Below are 25,004 nucleotides of genomic sequence, written 5' to 3'. Positions count from 1 at the left end.
GTCTTGCAAAACACTCGCAAACCGGTGCACTCGTAAACCGAGGTACCACTGTATTCTTATGTCTAAAACATACAGCCATGCAAAATAGGGATTTAGACCGGCACTATAAGCAGACTTCATGATGTCGATTGTTTATGAAAAGAGTTCCAGTTCTCTCTGGCATTTTCTTTTCCTGCAATGAAACTGTAATCATATATGTACTTTTTCTTATAATTAATTTCTTCCAGTTCCCTGCATCCTTGATACTCTTCTCTAAATTGTTTTCAGCTTGGGACTGAATTGGGGTCACTCCTAGATTTGCCATGATAATGCTAAAGTTTTATTATTTGAGCTGTAAGGAGGCATTGAGATAGCATGAGCATTAATATTAAACCCAGCATTCAATGTTGCAATTAAGTTTACTGGAAAAAAGGAAATGGTAAACTGGAAACTTCAGTGCATATTGATTTATTTTTGCACAAGAATGTCTCCCTATTGTATGGTTTCATTGCATGAATGTACGGATAAAGGAAGTTCAATACTTGGTATCAAGCATGTGACATCATTATATTTGGATTTCATAGAAAAAACTGAAGCACTTAAGTAAGTATTTCCTTATTTAAAATATGTATACCACTTTGATGACTTGCAAAATAACAAAGAAAAAAAGCAGTGGAAAACTGCAATGAATCACACTGATTACACATGATGAAAAGCTATATAAACAGCACCATTCTGATCTGAAAGCAAAGAAAGCCAGAGGCTTATGGTACGTGATTTTCACAAAGGAAAAATGCAAAGCATCACGTTTTTTCTAGCATTGGCCCTCACTTTCCTAGCCTATGGCTCTTCTCTTCCAGTATCCCCAGAAACACCAAGCATAAGTTCCAGCGACTGGAAACTTGCAGAGGTATGTAACACTTAATCTTTTCATAAGCAATGGGCATCATGATGTCTGCTAACTTATAGTGCCGGTCTAAGGCCCTATTTTGCTTAGACACTCTAAATGGAGAAATGCATCATCCAGGTTGGGACATTCACATGTCCCCTGGTATTTTCCAAAAGGCTCTGTTAAATGTGGGACCCTTTGTTAAAGAGAATGCTGGCAAAGATATGTGTAGTTTTTGGCATGTAAAGGGAGAACAGTAATTTCAAAAGAAACCAATGGCCTCATATTCAGCCAGAATATGAGGAATCCTAACCGATTATCTCCTCTGACTAGATCATCCACAGTCCAGTCTTCTAACTTGTAATCCGCTTAGAACCGCAAGGCACAAGCGGAATAGAAATCACTAATGTAATGTAATGTAATTATCAGCACCACATAACTTCATAATACCATGGAAAATCCAGTGTAAATGCTTGAAGAGCTGGGATATATTTCTTTATTCCAGATGAAAAAGACCCAAGACCCGACACTATCAGTGTTTCGGCTCTTAGCCTGCCTCATGGGTATTTAGTGTAATCTTACAATTTCTCTTTTTCTTTTGTCCCAATTTTTGATTGAACCTTCAAACTTGTTGTTGAAATTGTTGAAAGCATGTCAAACATGCCACCGGTTATGGTCCTGGAACCTTCCCTGGGTCACATTTCAGCCATTGCAACGACAAGTTTGAAGATTCAATCAAAAATTGGGGCAAAAGAAAAAGAGAAATTGTATGATTACACCAAAGACCCCTGAGGCAGGCTAAGTGTCGGGTCTTGGCTCTTTTTCATCTGATATAAAGAAATATATGTCCCATCTCTTCAAGCATCTATACTCTTTATTGAGTGATATTTAGTTTATTGTGTATTTAGAATTCCCTATCTATGTGTGTTGTATTGGAAAATCCAGTGCCATAACGATCACCAACTGCCACAGACTAAATAGCAGCCCAAATATATAGAAAGAAAATGGCATCACTTAAGACATTCAATATTAATGGGAATTATAAATATATAAATATAAATTCTCTATTATGATAAACACCTTCTTCAAAAAAAAGAAAATCTAATATTCAAGAAATATACTAAAAAATATAAATATTTAATTAATAGTGCTCAGTGAAAGCCATTCTGAACTTCAAGGCATGACGAGCACGGGACTCTACCAGTTCTGGCTTAAATCCATCATAGCACTCCTCCCTTCCTACCACTATAACTTTTAAAGACTCAAAAAGCTGAAACTAGAGCTTTAAATATACGTAAGTAGAGGAGTACTTATCTCTTCTGGTCTACTTTGCTGTCATGAAGCCCCGGCTTCTGCTTCAAGTCCAATCAAGTGCTCAGTGCTCCCCAATCACTCAAAAGTTTCCACACGAAAAAACAAAAAAATATAAGAAAAAATCACAGTCCATCCAATCCATAAGACAAAATCCGTATGATATCCTGTTAGTTCTTCGACTTCCTCGACACAGTATGTGTAATCCAATCCTTCTTTTGTGTTTCCCCTTCAGCTTTTTCAAGAGGAAGATTAGCTCAGCACTCTGGAAGAAGCAGCATTATATCAATAAACTTTCAAAACTCACACTTTAAAAGTTATCAAAACAGCTGTTTATAGTTCATAAGAAGTGAGTTTTGATAACTTTTAAAGTGTGAGTTTTGAAAGTTTATTGATATAATGCTGCTTCTTCTAGAGTGCTGAGCTAATCTTTCTCTTGAAAAAGCTGAAGGGGAAACACAAAAGAAGGATTGGATTACACATACTGTGTCGAGGAAGTCGAAGAACTAACAGGATATCATACGGATTTTGTCTTATGGATTGGATGGACTGTGATTTTTTCTTATATTTTTTTGTTTTTTCGTGTGGAAACTTTTGAGTGATTGGGGAGCACTGAGCACTGAGCACTTGATTGGACTTGAAGCAGAAGCCGGGGCTTCATGACAGCAAAGTAGACCAGAAGAGATAAGTACTCCTCTACTTACGTATATTTAAAGCTCTAGTTTCAGCTTTTTGAGTCTTTAAAAGTTATAGTGGTAGGAAGGGAGGAGTGCTATGATGGATTTAAGCCAGAACTGGTAGAGTCCCGTGCTCGTCATGCCTTGAAATTCAGAATGGTTTTCACTGAGCACTATTAATTAAATATTTATATTGTTTTAGTATATTTCTAGAATATTAGATTTTATCTTTTTTGAAGAAGGTGTTTATCATTTAAGACATAACATATTTAGGTGCTGGCATGTACACATATATGTAACCATGTTACAACATATACATGCTTTTCCAGCACAATGCACATGCTGTATTTTGGAAACCTAGAAATTCTTAGGGAGCCAGTATAGTATAGTGGGAAATTCAAATTGTTGTTCCAGGAATCATTCATTGAACAAAATTGATATGTAAATGGTTAAGGAGAGGTGAATTGAAACTAAGGACAAGTAATTAGTTTCAACCAAGAATAGTGGATTAAGGTTGGGATGGGTCACAGGCTCAGCAAGCATAGAATAAACTGGTACAAATAGGTTCTGTAAGAAAGAGCTTGAAACGGTTACTCATCTTATAGCTGGCTATGAAGTTCTTATGGCAGAAACTTTCTATACAGAAAGGCACAAATTTGAATGTATAAACAAAACAAAAGGAAACCAACAGAAACTGCAGTAAAGATGCAAAGCAGGAAACACTTATAGCATCTTTTATCAAACTGCGCTAGCAGTTTGTGGCGCGGTGAGCTGCACTGAATGGCCCGCGCTGCTCCCAATGCTCATAGAGTTCCTATGAGTGTTGGGAGCAGCGCAGGCCATTCAGCGCAGCTCTCTGTGCTAAAAACTGCTAGCACAGTTTGATAGAAGAGGCCCTAAGTGTTACTCAGTGGAGGGTTTCAGACAGGAGAGCTTTCCGCCTGTGGTAATGGAGATTTTGTACGATTATTCCAATTGGTTCCTGACACTCCACGTACCTAACATCTTGGATCCCTGAGGAAGAAGTGTTTTTCAAAACACGGACCGTTTTGGGTCCAGTACGCATGACAAAAACCAGTTTTTGGATACAATCATTTTATTGATGTTTTTATATATGATTTTATGACTTTTATTGAATACATTCCTGCACCTTGTACATTTTTTGCAGTTTTGGTTTGGTTTCCTACAAATATAAATGTGCAATTTTGAGCATCCTATATAGAATTTGAGGATATATTATATGCACCTACATTTAGATAACTGATGACTCAAATGTTTTCTCTTCCTCTGTCCCAGGAGATAGTGGATGCTGCAGATTAGTGCTGCCCGATTCAGGAAAAAATATTTTGATTCGATTCAGCCTATTGAATCGATTTTTCAATTCGATTCGATTTTCCTGCCCAAATGGGTATTTTTTTCAAACATCCTGGTGGGTTTATTTTATAGCCTCTTCACCCCTTTTATAGCCTCTTCACCCGCTTTACCCTCTCCTACCCACACTGGTGCTGTGGTGGAAACAAAATAAACAAAAAAGACTTTTCCTCTCTCTGTTAAATCCTAACTCACTTTCGCGGTCTAACACCACCTCTGGCAGGATACACATTTCAAATCTGACATATTGTAATCAGAAAATAGAAAATAAAATGATTTTTCTACCTTTTGTTGTCTGGTCATTATTCAGATCTTGTTGGTCCCAGGCTCTGGTTGTCTTCTGATAACTCACTTGCCAGGATCTCCTTCTTTCTTCGTGCTAACCATCCATCTTCTATCTCTGTCTTCCCCTTCTGTTTCCCTTCCCTTCCCCGGAGGTCTGGCATCTTTCCTTTTTTTCGTCTCCATCCCCAGATCCACCTTTCTCAACTACCCTTTCATCCAGCATCTCTTCCTCCTTCCCCACCACCCCAGGTTCCACCAGCTCTCCCTTTCTCTTCCCAACTACCCTCCTATCCAGTATCTCTAACCCCCTCCCTGTGTACAACTTCTCTCCCTTTCTGTTCCTTCCCTCCCTAAATCCCATTGTCCACCATCTTTCTCCCTCTCCTGTTTTTAGATCCATTATTTCTTCTATCCCTCCCCCTCCCCCAAATCATCTTTCTCCCCAAGTTCATCTCTCCCTCCCCAAGTCCATCCATCTTCCCCCCTCCATCTTCTCCTCATCTCTCCTTCTCCAGTCCACCAACTCCAAGTCCATCTCCCCTCTCCCCCCAGCTCTGACTCCCAACACAGAAGTTTTTGACCATTAACACCTCGAGCTGGGAAGGAACCCACTAGGGGGCTTAAGGTCCTTTATATTTTGTGCCCTGTGCTGGGGCAGGGGGTGGGAAGGAAAGGCCCTTGTGGCCTCCAAATCTGACTATGAGGGCCCTCTAAGCCTTGCCACGATCCCCCACAAAAAGACGAGACTTGTTTTTTAACACATTGCAATAGCCAGGAGTGTGTCAATTTCTCTGCCGTGGCAACAAGCAAACAATTTCTTAAAGATTTTATCTATGAAGCAAATGGGTTCATTTACAAACCGTGCTTAATTCTCACAGGGGGAAAAATATATATATAATGGGTCCTAAGCCCTGCAAACATTTGCACAGGAGGCCTGAAGAGAGAAAAATAAGATATGGGTTAAACAGCAGCAGGGCACTGAGGGAATAGTAGTTACAAAGGGAATTAAACGATCTGCCTGTAATTATTCACTCTCTCCTTTTCGCCGAGCACTCACATCTACACTTCAGTTGGAGGGTAGCAGGAAACAAACAGAGCCAGATTATTAGCATGTCAAAGCTCCCACACTCCCCCAGCCAGCACTGGCCACCGCGATTGCCCATGACCGTCTTCCCTTCTCTGGCCAAGAATATAGTCGCCTGCCTCACATGCGAGGAACAAAGCCAAGATGCAGAAAAAGAAGAATCATGAGAGCCCACCGGGCAACAACAGGTGCTTGAAAACGATCTCCTGTTTCATTCCCTCCAGCAGCGCATTGTAGTGTAGGCGAGGGGCAGGGGGTGCCCTTGCGAGGTAGGAGGCGGAGCCTTGAGACAAGCTAAAGCAGGAGCAGCAGTGAATGGCCAGCAAGAGGCAGCTTCCGCTCCTGCTTTAGGAGATCTGAAGGTACGGGGAGGAGGGTTGGTCACCCCGAATCGGGAGGCTGACTTTTTTTTTTTAAACGAACCGATTTAAATCGATTCATCCAAAGTGAATCGGTGAATCGATTCGAATCGTGAATCGGGCAGCACTACTGCAGATAGGCAGACTGGATAGGCCTTTATCTGCCATCATGTTTCTAATATAATGTCATGTGCGCAAATTCCTTCACCCCCATGCTCCACCACTTGTTGGCTTGCTGCTTATGAGAAAGATTAGACTGAAAAGCATTAGGAACTTTCTCTGTGGAACTTCTTCTATGGAGCTCCTTCATGGGGAGCTTTTTGAGTAAGGATTTTTTCGCCTTTAGAAAGATAGCTAAATTTCCCTTTTTCAAGATATTTATCTGAAGAAATAAACCTGTATCCTTTATAGTTTAAAGAGCATTAAGCCTGATATCCAATGATAGCTATCCAGGTATCATCGGGCCCAATCGGTGATTTTCAGTAGCATTATTGAGATAGTGCTGAGAACCATGTTTGACCATCTCAACGCTATCCCCCAAATTCTATAAATAGCACTCAACATTGTGTGCACAAATTTGAGCATGTGCCCATTTGCACATACAATTTAATTGAATAATGAGCCAATTAGCAATAATAATTGAGCACTATCAATTAATTATTGGTGCTAATTGGCAACTTTAGGCATGTCGTGAACCACCAGAAGAACTAACAAATCGATTCCAGAGGAGATCAAACCGGCTAAGTTACTCGAAGCCCAAATGATGAAGTTACGACTGTCTTATTTTGGTCACACCATCAGAAGAGAGAGATCACTGGAGAAGGACAGCATGTTTGGGAAGATCAAAGGAACCAGGCGAAGTGGGTGACCTGCAATCAGATGGCTGGACGCATTGAAAACAACCATGGGGATGACATTGGAGGACCTTTCCAGACTAGCACAAAACTGATTTCTTTTTTAGATCCGCAATTCATCAAGTTCCCAGGACTCGAACACGAATCAATGGCACCTAACAACAACAATTGGCAACAATATGAACTTATAAGTGCATTTTCCTAGTCACTGTTTTGTAAAAATGCACATGTAAATTTTTTAGTGCACAAGTGAAAAGGGGGTATTGCCGTGGAAGGGGCATGAGTGGGTTAGGGGAGTTCACTAAAGATGCATGATGTATTGTAGAATATGGGAGCTCCATGCCTAATTTAGGCATGAGGATTTATACCAGGTTTCAGTTGGGTTAAATTCTTGCACTCAGAATTGGGCATGGATCTCAGGGCGCTAAGCACTAACCCAATGTTCCACTTAGTCTTGGTCCTTCATGCCCTCTCAGAAACCCTCATCCCCCCTCCCCCTCAAGTTTCAGATACTCCATAAAAGAACAGTCACTAGCTCAGATATCCTTCCTGAATGCAGACTACAAGAACAAAGGATGACCAACCCAAGTATAAATTTAAATGTTGTGGTCAGTGTCTGAAGTCAGGGCTGAAAGTGGAGTTTAAATATCGGGAGACTATTTGTTTGAATGTATTCCTCTAGTGGCACGTAGATCTTGTAATTTTGCTACTGTTGATATCTGATGTCACTTGTAACATATATTTTAAATTTTATTTTCTGGTTTAGTGATACTGCTTGTTTTAATAGATATATGATTTATATTTTGCATATTTTTAGGATAACTTTGTACAATTGAATTGTTTTTGTAACCTGTCCAGTTTTTATTTATTATAAACCACCTAGAGCTAATTGGTTGAGGCAGTATAAAAATTTGCAATGTTATGGCATCTTTCTATGTCCATATAATAATTCAAAATGTTGTGTGATCGTGGCACCGAGTACCCCCCTCTTCAAACCCAGCATGCACCCAAAAAGAGGGAGAAAAAGCCTCAGACTAATGTATCACTATAGAACCAAAAGGTACAAATCAAAATTGCTTTTGGTACTTTCACTGGCAAAAAAAACTCCCTCACAGAACAGCTCAGGTTTAGAAAAGGGCAAAAGTCACCCAGAGGCACTTTCAAGGACTTAGCTGACAAAAGATGACTTGAGCTGCCACGCCCAGGCCCAGGGCTGGTCTCAGCGTGGCTGCACTTTTCAAGGCTGTATTGTTTGTTCCCCAAATGAGCCAAACATTGGTGAAACAAGGTCGCTTGTTGGGAAGATTGGAAAAGACGTGAAGCTCACAATCACACAACATTTTGAATTATTATATGAACATATTATATGTTGTGCATCCTCGTATAATCTTTCTATGTCTCTCTTTAGGTTGGAGGAGAGTCGCTCTAATAAGATAAGTGTGACTTCAACCGTAATTTTTTAAGAATTAATACTGAAAATTTGAATTTGAAATAAATCAGAATGCTAAATTAATTTTTAACCTATGACGATATATGTAGGTGAATCATGGGTCCATAATGCCTATGTGATATGAGTCACCAATGAGATCAGAACATGGGAAAACTGTGAGTTGAAGTTATAATATGTTGACTATGGGGTATTTTTACTAAGGCGCGCTAACGCATCCATTATACCCTATATCCCTGATTCACATGTTTAATAGTGCTGAGCTATTGTGATACATTTTGGTTTGCTCCCACTGGGCACTGGGACTCCACAAAACATATGTTATCTTTTTCAAGCACAATTTCACGAGTTGGTGGAATACAAAACTAAATAAATGAATAAATGTCCCTCTGTACTCCTAAATTTAATTTCTCTTTCAGTAACAGCTTTCTAGTTCAAGGGGAGGAGGCACACAAAATATTTGATGCAATCAGTTATCTGAACGGGTTAAAATTAAAGAAGGTGTCTGAAAAGAAATTTTGAAACCTCTACTTTTTTTTTATGTAGGATTACCTGAACCACTTCTATCCAATGACCAATAGAGCACATAAGAATGTTTTTGAAGAAAAAATTAAAGAAATGCAGAAATTCTTTGGCCTGACCATAACAGGACGCCTGAATCCTAACACCATAGATATGATGAAGAAGCCAAGGTGTGGAGTCCCTGATATAGCAGAATTCAGAACATTTCATGGGAGGCCAAGATGGTCTAAAAAGCTGATAACTTACAGGTGGGGCTTAACAAGATCTTTCGGGGTGCATTTCGTATCTACCATCATGTTTCTATGAAAGAATCTAAAGCTTTCACTAGTTTCTTTGTCTGCCTATCGTACTGTAGCTAGGTTAATGCCATTCTTTTGCAATAGATTGGTAACAAGCAGGCCCACCCAGTAGCAGCACATCCCCAAGCCCCACCAGGTAAAAATTCCCAAAATCTCTCCTGCCACATACTTTAGAGAGTCGATCTTCGCTGATCACACTGACCTCCCCCCCCCCAGCCTTCCTTCTGACGTACTCCACCTATGTGGAACAAGAAGTTGCGACACAAGGAAGGCTGTGGGGCCAGCATGAGCAACGTGTTTCAGTCATGCTGCTCGTTACTGGTGAAGATCGGCTCTCTACATGTTATGCATCAGTAGGCTTGTAACACCAGACTGCCAAGAGGAGGCAGATCACACTTGCGGGGGTAGAGATGGCTTGAGATACCAGAGTGCCAGGAGACTAGAGAAGAGGGTGTGATTAGAGATATTCCTTGGGAGGACCTTAGTGACCTTGGGAGGGTGTAGAGCGAGATCCTGTTCTTTAAATACTCTGAGCCATTTCCTTTGAGGACCTTGATGATCAGACACAGAGTTTCTGGAGGTAAAATCCATAACCTATCAGTGGCATAGTAAGGGGGGGGGGGCGGGAGGCAGAACGCCCCTGGTGACATCTTGGTGGGAGTGCTGGCACCTCTCCACTCCCTCCCATGCCATGCTTGTTTCCTCCCCCATCCTCCCCATAGCTCTTTGGATCTTCGCTGGTGCGAGCGTCTTCTCCGGCATGCTGCTCACGCTGGCCTGGCACCCCTCTGAAATCACTTCCTGGTCGCAGCCTTTTAAATTAAAGTTGCCATCCTTCTACAAAAAGTCGGGTTTTCACTACTTTCATGAGAAGGAAAAGAAAAGGGGAAGGGGAAGAGGCTGATGCTGCCGGGGATCGCCCTTCCCTGGGAGAGCAGGAGAGTCGGGGCCGGTAAAACAAAAAGCAAAACGCATGCGCAGACCATGCATGGAAAACAGATGGTTTGCACATGCGTCAGGATCGCACGCTAGCGATCCGTGCGGTCGGGGGGGGGGGGTCGTTCCTCCGATCGTCCTCATTTGAATTTTTTTTGTGTTGTGAATTGGTTAGACCTGCAGGGATCGGGCACGGAAGTCAGGTTAGTGAATCTAGCCCTTAATCAGCTCAGCTAGTGGCTTGAAGTAGGTGTTGAACAGAATAGGTGAAAGTATCGATCCTTGTGGTACCCCCACAGGTCAGTGCCCGTGGTGGTGATGAGGTGCTACCAAGCAGTATGGACTATTGTCTGTCTGTCTGTCTGGTAGATAGTTTGATTAGTATATGTCTATTCATAGTATTTTCCAGTGCCAGAAATAACTTTTTTTGGGGGGGTCCTCTTTTTGTTGACAGAATTCTCAATTTCACTCCTGACTTGTCTACTACAGATGTAATGGCGGCGATACAAAATGCTTTCAAGGTGTGGAGTGACGTGACGCCACTCCAGTTCAAGAGGGTTTCCAGTGGAGAAGCTGACATTCATATTCGTTTTGCGTCTCGCTGTAAGTCTCTATTCTCTTATCCACAGAAAACAAAAGCCCCATCACATTTCAAACTAATTTGTCAAAAAAGCCACAAAATATCATCAAATATCAGCAAATAAAAATATCATCAAATAAAAATTATTGCTCATTAACACCTATTATCAACCTAATGTTGCTGGATTCAGTGGTTGAAGTGTTATCCAAAATACCCTACTTAGGAGTAATTCTCGATGCTCAGCTGTCGTTTAAACAGTCTGTATCTGCCGTTGTGAGAAAAGCATATTTCAAGCTGCAGGTGTTGTGGAACTTGTGGGCCTATCTTTCTTGGGGTGATTATAAACACGTTTTTCAATTGGTCATGATGTCGACTCTCGACTTCTGTAATCTTGTCTACTATACTGCATGCGTTTCAGGCAGTACAAATTTCCATCATAAGGACATTGTTTAGATTAATAAAAGGTGAACATGTATTTGCCTATTACATCGAGTTATCATGGCTGTAGATGAATTTGCGGGTCCGATATAAGTTGTTGTTGATAGTTTACCAAAGTCTGCATGTGTTGGTGCTTTACACAGCTTAGCTTTGCCAAAGGGCTGCTTCTCTAACCTTCTTGGATATAAACTGTTTCATGTTCATTTTTAATGTGTGCTTATTAAAGACTTGGCGTCTTGTACATCAGTCCTGCAGTTTTTTCCCCAAAGAACAGGAAAAATAGCAGTGAAAAAACCAATAATAATAATAATAATAAGCTAACCAATCTCTCAAGTACAATTTTGCTCTGAATACAGGGAAAAAACATTCTATCGCCGATGATCCAGGAGGATTTTGCTCCCAGCACATGGACCCAGGCACTGGGATTCGCAGTCCAGAAGAGCTCTTACCTTCCCCTCATTTTCTCCTCCCTTCAAACCCATACTTTCTGCAGCAATAATTTTTTTTTTTAAAAAAAGATATGCAGTATACCTGTTCAGCGGCAGACAGGTGAAGAAAGACAGATACTTGAAAGGTGCAAACCCAAACAACACAGACAGCGTCTTACCTTAGAGCAGGGGTGTCCAACCTGCGGCCCAAGGGCCGCATGCGGCCCCGTGAAGTATTTTGTGCAGCCCCAGTGTTATCCTCTGCTGCCCCTGGGTGTTTACCATCTTGCCGGCTCCCTCCTCTGTCTTGCTGCAGCGTTTGCGTGTTTGTGCAGCCCCAGAAACATTTTTTTCGGCTAATGCGGCCCAGGGAAGCCAAAAGGTTGGACACCCCTGCCTTAGAGGATACAGAACTCAGAATGAATTTCAAGGGCAGTTCTTTTTTCTTTTAATTTGATTGGTTGAGCAAGCTCAGAAGTTCTGCCAGTTCAACCAATCAAATTCAAACAAAACGCCCTTTTGGATTCAGTCCTGGCTCTGAATTCCCGACACTCCTGTGCTAGAGTATGACAGAACGCTATGGAGGAAGAGCCTCCAACAATACGCTAGCCAATGATTGGTCAGCCATCAGCCTGAAGGGATTCAGTCAGTGTTGGGGAGAGAATCCCCTGAAGTCATGACATCAGAGGCTAGACTAGAAAAAAAAATCTCCCTGAGTGCACAATACTGGCATGATGCTCAGGAGGAAGAGCCAGGAGATAAGAAAGAGCTAGCATCACTGAGCCTTCACTGAATCCCCTGAAGGCCCTGATCACACACCATTGGTTTTAACAACTTTTCACACCTAGAATGGAAGGGAGGATCATTTATAGTCATCTTTTTTAAGGTGATTTCTCCTAACCTGTGCCCACCAGAATCATAGGAAAGGATTTTGGATAAGAAAAGCTGAGCTTTGTTGAAAGGATAGTAGTGGTCTAGGAAATGAACCCAGCTTAAGTCTTTATAAAAGAGATTAATATATCCCCAAAAATAAATAAATTAAAATAAATAATTGTACGTATGGATTTGCAAACCGTTCATTTCATATACATCAAATTTGAATTGCCTCTGTGGCTTTAATTGTTATGAGATGGAGGTCCTCTGGTGTTGATAGCATGTTAATTTTCTGACTGCTGCTTTCAATTCTTATGTTACTTAGACAAGATATTCAAAAAAAGCTAAGGCCCTGATTCTATAAAGTCTGCCTAAAGTTAGGTGCCAATATTGACACCGATTCTATAAAATTTAGAATCATGCCTAGGTGTGTTTAAGCAGCGCTCAGCATTCTAACATGTAGGCATCCCCAATTTATGCCAGGGTTTTCTTCACCTGAAATCAGGCACTGACATTGGAGCCTAACAGCACCTAATTTACAATGAGGTGCCTAACTTGAAAACATGCAATGGTCATCAAACACAGAACACGGATCACTTTCAAACTAATCCAACCCACAGTAAACTTATATCAGTCAAAGAAAGGGGTTTTTTTGGATCATAAACAGTTGTTGCTTTGCAAATTGTAAACACACATAGAAGTGTATCAACTTATACACAAATTAATACAGTATAAGTAGCATCCTGCTCAATCCGTTGATACGGACACCCTAATTTAAAGAAAACTTTTCCAAATAGTAAATTTACTAGGGGGTTGAGGTATCATATAGAGCAGTGGTTCCCAATAGAGAGTTGTGCAGGGAGCAGAAATCCCACCCCTCCCCAACCGTCTTTTCTTCTCCACTCCACCTTTCCTCCCTTTCTCCCTCCCTGCCCCTTACCTTTGTGGCGCTTCCCCACCCGACAGACAACAGAACAGGCCCGGTCCGACAAACCTCCCTGCCCTGTAGCCACAACTCTAAATTACCTTCTTACAGCAGCTGGAGTATTGAAGCTGCTGTAAGAAGGTAATTTAGATTTGCGGCTACAGGGCAGGGAGGTTTGTCGGCCGAGCCTGTTGTCGGTCGGTCGGGGGAAGCGCCACAAAGGTAAGGGGACCTGACCGGCTGTGCACACTCCCCCCCATGGTTGCACTCGGGGCAGACCGCCCGCCCCCCCCCCCACTGCCTTTTCCCTACTTGCCCTGCTGCACACAGCCGACCGGAAGTCTTCCCGATGTCAGCGCTGACATCGGGGAAGACTTCCGATTGGCTATGTGTGCTGCAGCAGAGCAGGCAGGAAATGGAAGAGGAGCCTCGCAGCAGGGCAGGTAGGAAAATCAGATGAGCCCTGCATTGAATCCCACGGGATCCCCGAGAGCACAAGCGGCGTCCCCACGGGATCCCCGTGACCCTAGGGGGCGTCCCCACAGGATCCCCGTGATCCGAAGGGGGAACCCGCGGGATCCTTGCGGGTCCCACAGGATTCCTGTCGTCCCCGTTCCCGTGCAGCTCTCTAGTTCCCAACCCTCTCCTGGAGGACCACCAAGCCAGTCGGGTTTTCAGGAGAGCCCTAATGAATATGCATGAGAGAGATCTGCATATAATGGAGGTGCCAGGCATGCAAATCTGCTCCATGCATATTCATTAGGGATATCCTGAAAACCCGACTGGCCTGGTGGTCCTCCAGGACAGGGTTGGGAACCACTGATATAGAGGGTGTTTTTTGAGACACTTACCAACATTGGAAGTGGCATACAGCCATCTACTTAAGTGTTGTTGTTTCTTCTGATACACTGATACACACTAAATAACTTTCTAGGTAGACACAAATAGGGTTTATATATAAGGGTGGGATGGTGGTTTGAGGTAAATGATTATATGGTGACTAATATACACAGGATAAGGACCTGAAATAACATATATGTTATAAGAGGTTCTATGTACTGAGTTGTTAAGCCTCTATATGATACCTCAACCCCCTAGTAAATTTACTATTTGGGAAAGTTTTCTTTAAATTAGGGCATCCGCATCAACGGTTTGAGCAGGATGTTACTTATACTGTATTAATTTGTGAATAAGTTGATACACTTCTATGTGTGTTTAAAATTTGCAAAGCAGCAACTGTTTATGATCCCCCCAAAAAACCCTTTTCTTTGACTAAGTTGAAAACATGCCCATGATCCGCCCTTGACCACGCCCCCTTTGAGTAAGCATGTTGTGCTAGGTGCCTACTTTTTATAGAATTGAGTTTTTTGAGTTAGGCGTCTAACATTCAATTAAATCCAATTAAAACAAATTATCAGATGTTGAGTGCCAGTATTGGCACTAATTAAGCCTATTGCTCTTTAGGCAGACTTTATAAAATAAGGAGGCAACCTAGTCACATCAAGGTTTGTGTGGGGGACGCTCAGGATGCCAAAAATTGGCTCACAACTTACAGACCAAAATTAGATAAATATAATATAGGGTGCTCTCAGTGTGAACCATCAGTGATAGGAGCGCAGCTCCGACACTTCACTTCTGGGTCAAGGCGGTAAGCCTCCACCCCCACACCATCATCGAGCACCCTAAGTGTGCTGAAATTTAAAGGGACCTAAGTTCACTAAATCAAACAAATCAATCAATCAAAGTGAGTAAATCAAACTCAATACAAAACACCTGAGCGACCCCCAAACAAACCCTGCCAGCCGGACCCCCCGAACCACACAACAAAATCAAGAATCACCATACAAAAAATACCAAATAAATACAATACTTATCTGAAACTATCTCACAGACTAATAAACGCAAAAAACCGCGCCAGGAGAAAAGGTTCAACCGCGCTGGTTTCGGGAGGAGCCCTTCTTCAGGAACCTGACCAGCCGACCTCTTCGTTTGTGTTCCGTCAGGAGTCAGGTTCCTGAAGAAAGGCTCCTCCTGAAACCAGCGCGGTTGAACCTTTTCTCCTGGCGTGGTTTTTTGCGTTTATTAGTCTGTGAGATAGTTTCAGATAAGTATCGTATTTATTTGGTATTTTTTGTATGGTGATTCTTGATTTTGTTGTGTGGTTCGGGGGGTCTGGCTGGCAGGGTTTGTTTGGGGGTCGCTCAGGTGTTTTGTGTTGAGTTTGATTTACTCACTTTGATTGATTGATTTGTTTGATTTAGTGGACTTAGGTCCCTTTAAATTTCAGCACACTCAGGGTGCTCGATGATGGTGTGGGGGTAGAGGCTTACCGCCTTGACCCAGAAGTGAAGTGTCGGAGCTGCACTCCTATCACTGATGGTTCACACTGAGAGCACCCTATATTATATTTATCTAATTTCGGTCTGTAAGTTGTGAGCCAATTTTTGGCGTCCTGAGCGTCCCCCACACAAACCTTGATGTGACTAGGTTGCCTTTTTGTGTTATCTCTATAGTAGGATTTTTGGCAAATTTGGAGTGTATTGTTGTGGTTTATAAAATAAGGGCCTGAGCACCTCAATTTAAGCACCTAAGTTAAAAGCTTTGAAGCTCATTGACCCCGGTTCTATAAACAGTGCCTATAACATAGCACTGAGGAACGCGGTACTTAGCGCATGTTAGTTGTAAGTTATGTGCTGTTTATAGATCATGCCTAGCAGCACCGTGGACCTAGGCACCAGCAGGCATCCCAACCCCAGGCACACCTCATTTATGCCTATGCTAGATACCCACCAGCGCTATATTATTTAGGGGCACCATTGCAGAATAGCTTTTAGATGCCCTGGTAGCACTTAAGCATGCATATTAAGCATGCATACTTAAGCATGCATATAGAGGGGTAAGTGCTAGTATTTAAACATGTACCCACAAAAGTGGGCACCTAAGTCAGGGGTCTACAACATGCAGCCCCCAAAGTCCTCCATTGTGGCCTTCAAACAGTTGGCTGAAATGCTCTTCAAATCCTGTAAATGCGTTCATTTCAAACTTGCCCACTTGATATAGTAACTGCAAACAATCTCTTAAGTGGGCTACTCAGGTGTCTCATTGTGGAATTTGCTCCTGTTGACAATCCAAAATAAAGTGAGTTTTTAAAATATATCCTTGAAGTGTTGTAGAATCAATATTAGTATTAATGTTTAATAACCAGTCTGAACAAGCAGGTCAAGGTGGTTTATAAAATCAGTAGTATGTTTATGCTTGAAATCTTTTGGTAGTCCTCAGAGCTTCCTCGTATTCACACTGTGGCTCTTTACATGAAAAAGGTTGGAGACCACTGACCAAGGAATTGCCCTTCACATGCTTAAATACTATTGCTGGCATTTGAAACAAACACTGACTGCAGCATTGAATATTGCCTCAGCAAATTTTGGAAAAGGTGCACAAAATTATGTTGAAGTCCATCTAATTTTGTTTTGCAAGAGGGCACAAGATGGAAGCTAATGGGTATCACTCCCACCCCATTCGCCACCAGTAAGTCTGGGGACTGGCTCGTGGGTGAGAGGGTCTTGCACAGAGCAAGCTGATGTGAAAGCCTTGGCCCCAGAGGAAAGGGAGACTGCCACATGTTAGCCACCTCCCCGTGTATGAGAGCTTTCCCCACTGAGAGGGGGTGAATCTAGGGACCTCTTTCCTGGTGGGGATGGGTGTTTCTGGATTTGTGTGAGGAGGTCATTATGACTGCCAGGGGTTACTGGCTTTGTGAAGGAGGGAATACTATGACAGCCAGGGCCTTTGGGTTTTGTTGGGGATAGGGTTTAATGATGGGCAGGCTTTGGGTGATGTAGAGGGGTTCTGGTGTGTGGTAAGAAGGAATAGTGCTAGGATCGTGGGATCTCAGAATTTAGTGTTCCTTCTATTGCAGGCACTTAGTCATGCCTGAGAGCAGGTCTAAATCTGACATCTAGGTTTTCCTCTAGATATGTGGATCCCTATATGAAATAGGGAATGCATATTTGGATTGTGGCCCTGCCCCATCCTCCTCACATCTCCTTGCCATCCAGACATATTTGGCTTCCCCATATTACATTACATTAGTGATTTCTATTCCGCTTGTACCTTGCGGTTCAAAGCGGATTACATTGGAAGAGAGCTGGACATTTCCAGGAGGTTGCATTACATTGGAAAATTGCTGTTATAAGTTTCAGATTGAGGATTCAGATTACATTACATTGGGAAAAAAAATTTCAGGTTACGTTCCATAGATATTTCAGATTACATTACGTTGGAAAAAATTTCAGGTTACATTATATAGATAGATAACCGGCTTCCTTACTATGGTAGATAGCTAGTTTCAGGTAGGAGATATTAGGATTCTGGTTGATTACTTCAAGTTTCAAGTTTTATTAATTTTGATATACCAACCATCAAGTTAATATCTGGCTGGTTAACAGTATGTTTAAAAGAAAGAGAAACTAAAAAAAAACTAAAAAAAAAGAGGTATTGTGTATATACAAATAACATTACAGGACGAACTAGACCGTGAGGATAGAAGGGAAGGGAGGGTGAAGTTACATATTTAAGAAGAAAATGGAGATAGTAGGGTTAGGATAAAACATAATGGAGAGGGACGCTTTAAAGAAAGCGGTTATTGTTGGCAAATAAAATAATAAGATTAAAAAAAAAAAAAAAAAAAATTTAAGGTGACTCTAAGTGTTAGCGAAGGCATCGCGAAATAAAAAAGTTTTTAAATCTGTCTTAAATTTATCGAGTCGAGATTCGTCGCGGAGTTGCTGTGGCAGGGAATTCCAGAGGGTAGGGGCAGTTACTGCGAAATTTACTTTGCGTGTATTGTAGAAGTCTTTACTTGGGTATTTGGTACTTTTTGGGACGTTGAAGATGTGGGTATACATGGGAGAAAATATAGCGGGGATAGAAAGAGGGGGGGGGATTAAGTTGATTGAATATACTTTTTGAATAGAAGTGTTTTGATTTCTTTTCGGAATGCTTTGAGGTCAGATATTGCGATTGGCAGTTTGGAGATGGAGGGATCACGTTTTCTGCTTGCGTTGCTAGGAGGTTATCATATAGCTTTTTGCGATGAGTGCCTTTGAGTGGTGGGTAGGAGAATGGGGTCAGAGTTCTTCCTGTTCTGGGTGGAAGGTTACGATTTAGGCGATTGTTAAGATAGGAAGGTGCAGTACCGTGAAGTACTTTGAAGAGTAGAATGTATAGTTTGAATTGAATTCTAACTGAAAGACTACCCTGTATAAATGGCTTTTAAATGACTGTACCTCTCCAGATGTTTAAATGCTGCCATTTAGATGTTTTAAAATAAGGGCCTTTATGTGCCCAATACACATTTTATATATACCATCAACATCTTTCAGCTCAGGCAGAAGCTCACAGCGTTCTTCTAATTGGTACCATGTTAAGCAGCAGGCTCCTAACAGGATATTGACTATTCCTTTTTGGTTTTATTATCTGTATTCTGGCGCCATCTACTGGGCTTTACTCATACACCACTGAGGAAGGCTTTCTTAGCCGAAACACGGACCCTATATAAACATTCCATGGACTAATGGTCTTTATGCTGTATATCAGTGTATCTCAAACTCTGTGCCTCCTGAGATTTCAGATGTGCCACAGTACACTGGGGAAGAGGAGAGGCACTGACACCAGTTGACTGCCTACAGGATGTGCCTTTCATGGCGAGAGGCATGTCCTGTAGACAATCATAGGTGCCAGCACCTATCCTTCTCTCTGGCCCTCTTCCCTTCTGGCACCCCCCCACACACACACACACACACACACTCTCCCCCCCCCCCCCCCCACTGGCATCTCAGGGCCCGCCTGGAGGGCCTTCACACACATGCGGACATCGACATGATGATGTCATGCATGTGCGTGATGTCATCATAGCGATATCCACGCACTTCCAGGTGCCTTGAGCCTTGGAGGGGCATAATCGAAAGGGATGTCTAAGTCTGTGTTTGTCTAAGTCACAAGTCGTCCAAAGTAAAAACAGCCTAAGACACATTTTTGAAAAATACGTCCAAAATTATTTTTCTTTCAAAAATTGTCTAACTATACGTCCTGCCGATCTGATCGTCCAAGTCACTAAATCGTCCATCTTTATACCACATTTTCATCCAAGTCAAAAATGCCTAGAACAAGCCCTGTTGGACGTGAGAGGGGTCTGCAAAGTGATGGACTGAACACCCAGACATGCCACCTAAATAGTGGGGTACCTTACAGGGCTCTGCTATGAACTTCACAAAAAGGATGTCATGTCTTCACCTCACTACAACTCCCTTATAGGTCATGGTGAGCCCCCCAAACCACCTCCAGAATCCCCTAGACCCACTTATCTACCACCCCAATAGCCCTTATGGCTGCAGGAGCCACTTATATGCCAGTACAAAAGGGTTTTGGGGAGGTATAGGGGAGTGCACATATTTAAGTATCAATGCAGTGATTACAGGGGCTTATGGGCATGGGTTCTCCTCTCCATGAGTCCCTAACCCACCCTCAAGATGGCTTAAGCCGCCTCTGGGCTGGACGACTAGGCTTTCCTATGCCAGGCGGCCAGGTGATGATGGTCTGGAGGCTGAATTTTAAAGGTATGATTAATATTTTTATGGGGGTGGGGGGAGGGTCAGTGATCACCGGGGTGGTGTGTGGGGGTCTGTTTTATGTATTTGCAGTGCTTATCTGGTGACGTTAGGTGGGTTTTTGTGACTTAGACCATGTTTTACATGGTCTAAGTCACAACGTCCAAGTTCCGTCAATCCTGGGCTGTATAACTTTTGGTTATACATGCTGTATGACTAAGTCTAAACTGGCCCATGTCCCGCCCAACTCCCACCCTCGACACTCTTCCCGAAATGCCCCGTTTAGCTTTGGTCATTCAGCGGCACTATGAAGGCCTAAGTCGTTTAGAAATACGTCCAAAATCTGTTTTTATTATCGGCACTTGGACGTATTTGGGAAATGTTCGTCCAAGTGCCGACTTAGGCCATTTTTTGGATGTTTTTCTCTTTCGATTATGAGCCCCCATAGTTACTACCTTTAATGTGCTGCAGCTCAAGAAAGTTTGCTAGACACTAGTGTATATCATGATGAATATGATTTATTTCTCTTCTAATTTAGTTCATGGTGATCCCTTTCCATTTGATGGGCCAGGAGATGTCTTAGCTCATGCCTTTGCACCTGGTTCAGGAGTAGGTGGCGATGCTCATTTTGATGAAGATGAGAAATGGTCAAAAACTTCAACTGGTAAGTTATTTATTTATTTAATGCGTTTTCTATTCCGTCCTTCCCAAAGAGCTCAGAACGGGTTACAGGTTAAACATACATAATATACAGTTAAGAAGTTACAATTTGCCATATAGTTATAGTACAAGGTCTTGGGGGGTTTTCTGTATAAGTTTTTATCTTAACTCGACATATCCTAAGGATCTAATACCAATATACATAATATACAGTTTACAATTTGCCAGTTTCAGTGCAAGGTTTTTCAATTCAACCTTTTATCCTAACTCAACACCTACTAGGGATCTAAAACTAATATACTCAATATACAGATTTCAGGTTAAATTTGTCAGTGTTACAGTGCAAGATTATTCAATTACAGTGCACTGTAATCAAGATTATTCAATTACAGTGCACTGTAATCAAGATTATTCAAGTTTTTATCCTAACGTGACACATACAGAGGATCTTCTATCAATAAACATTTCTTTGTAATCTATCAGTTGCGGGCAGGGGAGTTAGGTGAACAGGTATGTTTTTATTGCTTTCCTAAAGTTGAGGAGTCCTTCGAGGAATCTGATTTGCGGGGGCAGTTGATTCCAGTGGGTCAGAATGAAGTGGGAGTAGGAACATCGTTTGGCGGCATTTTGAGGTATATTTCATCCTGGGAGCGGAGGGACCTATTTGGCAAGTACGGAGGAAGCTTGACTATCACATAGCCCAGTGTCATGTTGTGCAAGGATTTGAACACTAGCATCAGGCCCTTGAAGACACAATGTTTGGCTACGGGCAGCCAGAAAGCCGACAATAGAGCCTGGGAGACAGGGTTGCTGGGATGGAGGTTTTTTTAGAAGTCTGATTGCCGCATTTTGTATACGCTGGAGATGTTGAACGTTCTTTGCCATGAGATAGTTGAAAAGCGCGTTGCAGTAATCCATGCAGGAGAGGACTAAGATATAGAGTAGCTGTGTGAAGTCATACTCAACTTTAGCATTTAAACCCCATGGGGCTACTGTATTCAGTCTAAAAATCCATTGTTGCTCTTTTTGGTGTAAATATTTCCCAATGTACCCACGCCATAATGAAGGTATTAACTGTTCCAGCACTGTGCATCACAGTAGAGAATAACATGGGGACAAATTTTTCCCTGTCCCCACAGAAGCTCAATTTCCCCATCCCGTTCCTGCGAGTTTGGTCGCTGTCCCATTCTTGTAAGCTCTGCCTTAACCATACAAGCCTCGAACACTTATGATTTTAAAGTGTTTGAGGCTTTTGCAGATGAGGACAGAGCTTAGGCATTGGTGGAATGAGGCATTATGACATCATAATCTGAGCTCTAGAATGTTGTTACTTATGATTTTAAAGTGTTTGAGGCTTGTGCAGATGAGGACGGAGCTTAGGCATTGGTGGAATGAGGCATTATGACATCACAATCTGAGCTCTAGAATGTTGCTACTTATGATTTTAAAGTGTTTGAGGCTTGTGCAGATGAGGACAGAGCTTAGGCACTGGTGGAATGAGGCATTATGACATCATAATCTGAGCTCTAGAATGTTGTTACTTATGATTTTAAAGTGTTTGAGGCTTGTGCAGATGAGGACGGAGCTTGCAGGAATGGGGCAGGAACAGGAAAAGAACTCTCTGGGATGGGACGGGAAAATGAGTTCCCACGAAGATGGTGAAAAATTTGTCCCTGTGTCACTCTCTACATTGCCAGACAAAAAAGTTGTCCCTGATACCTCCACAAAAGAAAATCAACCACAACAAAAGACTTGTGGAGAGCTGATGTCCAAGATGGATGCGTTAGCATTTAGCGCACGCTAAATTGGCTAGGGCGCCTTAGTAAAAAAAACCTTAAATGTAGCTGGTGCCTGCATATCTTCCAGCTTTGCCCTGACTCCACTCCCAGGCCGCCCCAGCACTGCTCAGATTGTACCAGGGCAGTCAGAGCTGGTATTCAGTGGAACCAGCCAGTTTAGGGGCCACTGAGTGTCAGCAGATGGCTGGCTGAGTCTCTTCTGCCCAGTTAAATCATTTTCAATATTGATCCCTAAATATAAATGAGCCCGCTTGTACTAACTACAGTGTGCATCGTATAATCACAATTTCAAAATCCAATATGAATTCTTATTACATTTCTAACTGAATTATTTTATTGATTCTCTAGGATTCAATTTGTTCCTTGTTGCCGCCCATGAATTTGGCCATTCTCTGGGACTGGATCACTCTAATGTTCCTGGTGCTTTAATGTTCCCTTACTATGTGTACGTAAACCCAAACAATTTCCGCCTTTCACGGGATGATATCCAAGGAATTCAGTCCCTCTATGGTAAGAGCATATAATTTTCATAAACAATGTAAAGAGATACTGAAAGATTTTTCATCTCCTAAATCAGATAAAGAAAATGACATAGCATATCAACAGTATGACGATATACAACACATTCATTGTTCAAATTTTCATGGCAATAGAAGAAAACCAACAAGGGCCTTGCAATATGGGGCAACCAAATTTTAGTTTATTGACTGTGTATCTGGCACCCTTTATGTGAAGTTCACAGCAGTGCCCTCTAAGGTGCCCCACTTCTCTGTTGCCATGTCTATTTATTATATTTATTTATTTGGATTTATATCTTGTCCTCCCAGAAGAGCTCAGAATGGGTTACGAGTTTATATACATAATAAAACATAAGAGAATATAGTAAAGTAAAGCTTGGCAGTACATTTCAGATTTTAGATCATGACATGATAGGACACTACATAGGGGAGCATGATAGTAGTCAAAAGCAATAAGATATGATAGGACAAGTCCTCATATAGCAGCCCATTAGACCTCACACAGTCAGTCCATTAGAATGGTGGCCCCTCCCAGGCTCCCACATCCAAATGGTGCCGATTTGGACGTTTCTAGCTTCGCAATTGTTGTGGTCGAAAATGGTGAATAAAGTTAAATGTCCTGGTGGTCTAGACATTTTGGCAGCCAAGACATCCAAATAGGCGATTTTCAAAATATATATATATATATATCTTTGGACATACTATTTGAAAATGGTCGTTTCATCATATCCGACTTTGCATGTCTTGTGAGAAACGCCCAAATTTGGGCTTAGATGTCCTATCAAAAATGGCCTACATTGATTATTAAATCATAACATGTACAATATCAAAGAAAGAAAATCTTCGGGAACAATTTAAAAAAAAAACAACGAGATTCGTTGATCTTAATAAAGCTGTCGGCAGACGATGATTGAAAACTTGCGTCTGAACCAAGAAAGAGATTTACGAGTTCCCTTCACGGGATATGAGCAGGCCCACGTCAGGGTGGCTCGATCAAGGGTTTCTGTTTCACTTTTTTTCTTTTTTTTTTACTTTCCTCAACCTTTCATAGTTACTAAGTATGGATTCTTTACTTTCTGTTATTGTCAAAAGGGTAAAAAACTTCAAGAAAAATGATGAAAATAGATGACTAATTACGTGTGCAGTGTAGACAGAATGATGGCTAACATTGAACGTGCAAAGCACATATGTGTTGAAACGAATTGAAATAGAGCTAAAATATTGTGCACTCTAAAATTATGTATAAAATGTATGTGAAAACATTAGAGATTCTATACATACAGAACTAGGTGAATTAATCATAAAATAGAAGGGGATCATATGCATGCACCTACTCTTTTTCTCTGTACTTATTCCACCCCCCCCCCCTAGCTTCTCCTTCCCCCCAGTATTCACTCCATAGTCTCTCCCCAACTAGCTCCCCCACTCCCATTCTCTTTCCATTCACTCCTCACAAACGCCCCATGAGTTTCTCCATGCCCTTCCCCCCTTCTACTTTATCATCCATACCATGCTCTTCTTCTCTCAATAACTCGCTCCTATGTTTTCTCTTTTCCCCCACAACTCACCCTCATGGTTTCTCTTCTCCTCTCCCCAGTACCCCAGGTTTAAGAAGTAGATATGACCAGAGGAAACATCAGATCAGCAGAACAAAGTTAAGAGTCCAACCTTGATCTCCAGCACTGGGCAGCTATTTGAGCTGTCTAGATAGGCATGTTGTTATAGGGCAAAGTCACTATCGCCCCAAACACCTCTGAGAGAAAAATACATGGAGAAGCCCTTTGCTAAAACCTTGCAGCTGAGTGCTGCGCGGCAAATGCTCTGATGCCCATTCAATTCCTTTGGGCATTTGAGCATTTACCAAGTTGGCCCGCACTTCTGGCTTTAATAAAAGAAAAGACAAATTTTGCAGAATAGAGATTTAAACCACATCATCTTTACAAATATATGTGAAATTGTTTGTTTGTTTTTCTATATTCTTGATTTCTCATCTACTCTTGTGCGGTGCCTGATATCTATTTATCCTGTTGTATATAAAAAACACTTTATTACAATTTATTTGTCCCCACAGGAAAAAGAAGAAAATGAATTCTTAAAGAATATTCAAACTATTAATAGGAATAAAGTGCTTGATAGATATCTTGAGAAAAGATTCATCTACA

General features: G+C 41.8%; 1 protein-coding gene across 2 annotated transcripts; it reads left to right on the top strand.

Annotated features, from left to right (window-relative positions):
- The first annotated feature begins 708 nt into the window (after positions 1 to 708).
- MMP7 (matrix metallopeptidase 7) lies at positions 709 to 25,004 on the top strand. 2 transcript variants are annotated; one of them, XM_033949534.1, is made up of 6 exons: positions 709 to 889; positions 8,803 to 9,026; positions 10,468 to 10,616; positions 20,404 to 20,529; positions 22,673 to 22,834; positions 24,914 to 25,004. In XM_033949534.1, exons 1-6 carry the CDS (start codon positions 746 to 748, stop codon positions 24,928 to 24,930), a joined length of 822 nt encoding a protein of 273 aa, XP_033805425.1. In that variant the 5' UTR covers positions 709 to 745; the 3' UTR covers positions 24,931 to 25,004. The 2 variants fall into 2 exon arrangements, with proteins under 2 accessions (XP_033805425.1, XP_033805426.1); XM_033949535.1 differs by lacking the exon at positions 709 to 889 and adding an exon at positions 6,864 to 8,414.

Source organism: Geotrypetes seraphini, chromosome 6 (genome assembly GCF_902459505.1).
Source record: "Geotrypetes seraphini chromosome 6, aGeoSer1.1, whole genome shotgun sequence".
NCBI classification, from domain to species: Eukaryota; Metazoa; Chordata; class Amphibia; order Gymnophiona; family Dermophiidae; genus Geotrypetes; species Geotrypetes seraphini.
This window is presented reverse-complemented; position numbering and strand designations above follow the sequence as displayed.